The sequence below is a fragment of the Microtus ochrogaster genome, unplaced genomic scaffold (assembly GCF_000317375.1).
Source record: "Microtus ochrogaster isolate Prairie Vole_2 unplaced genomic scaffold, MicOch1.0 UNK76, whole genome shotgun sequence".
In the NCBI taxonomy this organism is placed as follows: domain Eukaryota; kingdom Metazoa; phylum Chordata; class Mammalia; order Rodentia; family Cricetidae; genus Microtus; species Microtus ochrogaster.
In genome coordinates this window covers 1,184,826-1,187,795 of record NW_004949174.1, presented here as the reverse complement: position 1 = coordinate 1,187,795, position 2,970 = coordinate 1,184,826, and the positions used below count along the sequence as shown (strand labels likewise).

General features: G+C 50.9%; 1 protein-coding gene across 10 annotated transcripts in view; it reads left to right on the top strand.

The window, feature by feature from the left end:
* Nav2 (neuron navigator 2) overlaps nt 1-2,970 on the top strand; it is a 625,974-nt gene that overhangs the window by 615,173 nt on the left and 7,831 nt on the right. For all 10 annotated transcript variants that reach the window (XM_026777610.1, XM_005370351.3, XM_005370352.2 and 7 more), the window contains one exon: nt 507-625. In XM_026777610.1, the coding sequence (XP_026633411.1) occupies nt 507-625 (119 nt within the window). The remainder of the gene's footprint in view (nt 1-506; nt 626-2,970) is intronic.

Below are 2,970 nucleotides of genomic sequence, written 5' to 3'. Positions count from 1 at the left end.
TTAAGATTTATTATTTATTATGTATGCAGTGATCTGTCTATATTCTGCCTGCAGGCCAGAAGAAGGCACCAGGTCTCATTACAGATGGTTATGAGCCACCATGTGGTTGCTGGGAATTGAACTCAGGACCTCTGGAAGAGCAGTCAGTGCTCTTAACCTCTGAGCCATCTCTCCAGCTCTAAAGGTTACTTTTTAAACCTGCAAAATAATCAAAATAATTTGCTTAATCATGTCTTCTCTTATACATTTAATGGGTCCACCTTTAACGACCAAGATCAGTACCCCTACTAAGACCACCTTCTCTGCAAGCCTGTTCCTCTCTTTCACTGAGGGTTGGGGTGAGGGGTTGGAGTATCTGCTGTGGAGCCCACCATCCAGCTGCTAGGAGGCTACTACCACCAGCCCCTCAAGCCATCAGCCCCTCCAATGAGGAGGTGAGGCCAAGAGTCTCCTGACACCACCACCCTACCCCCGTTTTGGTTGTGATGTGTTTCATGTGTCCCCAGGTCCCCGGCTCTTCCTGTCATGTCCCATCGACGTGGATGGTTCCAGAGTGTGGTTCACTGACCTATGGAACTACTCCATCATTCCCTACCTCCTGGAAGCTGTCAGAGAAGGCCTCCAGGTGAGAAGCACACTCCTTTTGACTTCCTCAGACCTGCATGCCCTGTGTTAGTGGCCCCGTGTGGTCTTTAGTGTGGCCCATGGTGGAAACAGCTGTATTGAGTCTTCCTCTGTCTCACCAGCCCCCAAAAAGACAGGGAGACTTTTTAGTAATTATGAAACCTTAGCTTTTAGCTAGCTCTTATATAACCCACTTATATTAATCTCCATTCTGTCAAGAGTGTTAATTCTCTTTTGCACCTCTTGTCTCTTCTCTGGCTGGCTCTCGACCCCACCCTTCCTCTTTCCAGAGTCCTCTCTGTCCCCTGAAATCCTGCCTAACCTCTTTCCAGCTATTGGCCATCAGCTTTTTGTTACACCAGTCACAGCAACACATATCCCACAACAAACAGCCGTTGGCCACAAGTCTTGGCTTGGCTGCTTATTTGTGGTGTGACCCCTGGGCAGTCTTTTACCTGTCTCTGCCTCATTGAGTGAGGAGATAACAGCATTGCTCTGCCACAAAGACTTGGATGGATTAAATAAAACCATGACCATCAAGCCTCCAGCACAGGAATGTAAGAGACATGAAACCAGATATCTGGGTGGTACCCCCACAATTTGCTCTTTTCTCTTTTGTGGTTCAAGCCCTGAGTCGAACCGAAGACCGAGGCAGAGTTTTGTTGTTATCATTTTTCAAATGGGGAAATCTGAGGCCCAAAGACAGCAAGTTACTTAAGATCATAGAAACAAAGCTTCAGCTGGGTGTAGTCGTGCACTCCTAAAATCCTACACTTGGGAGGGAAGAGAGGCGGGTTGTGAGTTCGAGGCTACAGTAGTAGAGTAGTTACCTAGCACAGGCAAGACCCTGGCTTCTATCTGGGGGCACCACAAAAACCCAAAGCTCAGCAGATCTGGAATTTGAACCCTCACCTTCTAAACTTTGTCCCCAGTCCTCAGGCCTCAGGAGATTGCCTACCTGGCCTCAGGACCCCTCACAGGTGGCTCTGGGGTTCCTCTGGCTGTGCATACCTCTTGTCCAGCAGCAGCTGGGGGCATCTATTGCTGTCACTCAGCTTGGGATGGTTTGGCTCTCAGGGGAGGCACTCCTGCTGCCCCTGAGCCTGCCTCTGCCCAAGTTCCCCCCCCCCCATCCTCTTTGTGCCAAGTTGATCTGATAAAGGAAAGGGACCGGTAAAAGTCACTTGGGAGGAGTCAGAAACGCTGAACAAAGATCTCCAGGGTGTCCAAGAAGACACAAACCATTCTTGAACATGACAGATGGTCCCTTGGTCTTCAGTGGCTGGTAGTACCAAGTCTCCCATTTGGGGCTGAACTGAAAGGGAGAGGGAGGCTTTGGCAGAGCTGGGGAGGTCACCCATACTCCCTTCTGCTCCAGGAGGCATGCCAGAAGGGACCTGTCCAGCTTGAGCATCACCTCTCTTTCCCACCAAGGGCGAGGCCATGGGGGGGGGGCTTCTGAGCAGCTGCTGAGCAGCCTGCCTGTGCCATTGTGGCTTCTTAGAGGTCACTGAAGGACACATCTTCAGTGTGGACTCAATGAAGGGAGCTGAGTTAGGTACCTGCTGCCACCCTGTCTTGAGTCTCCAAGCCCTGCCGTGTGGATACACACAGGAGGCGGCTCTGAAGTCTGCTGATTCATGAGGGATTTGCTGTGCTCTTCCTGGCAGGGTTTAGATGGAAGTTTGAGGATATGGAGGGCTTGCCACCTGCCAGACGTCACCCCAGAAACCTGACAGTCCTGCAGCCCTGTGAATACAGGGAGGCAGAGGCAGGAGGGTCTCTGTGAATTTGTATAGCAGCCTGGTCTACAGAGCGAGTTCTAGGATAGCTAGGCTACAAAGAGAAACCCTATCTTGAAACAACCAAAACCAAACAAACAAAGAAACAAAAAACTCATTTCAATTCCCCTCTCTCCTTTGGCTTTCTCTAAGGACAAGCTCAGTGTGTGCCAGGTACTGTCTGGGTCTCTCGCTCCTCACTTCACCCTGCACAGTGGACAGGAGGGGAGCACACTGCAGTTTAGAGCATGGCCAAAGCATGGCCTTTCTTTGGCCTTCCTTGGAGGAGAAGAGGTGCAGAGCCAGGAAGAGGACTGCCCATAGGAATTCTTGCTGGTGCCAGGCTTACTATCAGACTCAGGCGATCCATGCCTGGGGGAAGTGTGGCATCGCCCCCTAGTGGACACCATGCAGTTCTGCATGTTCAGGCTATAGCGTCTTTTCCGAGAGGGGTGTGTGTGTGTGTGTGTGTGTGTGTGTGTGTGTGTGTGTGTGTGTGTGTGTGTGTGTGTAACTGCCTAGGGGTGTGTGGTAAACGTGAATGTTGGTGCTGCCATACACACCC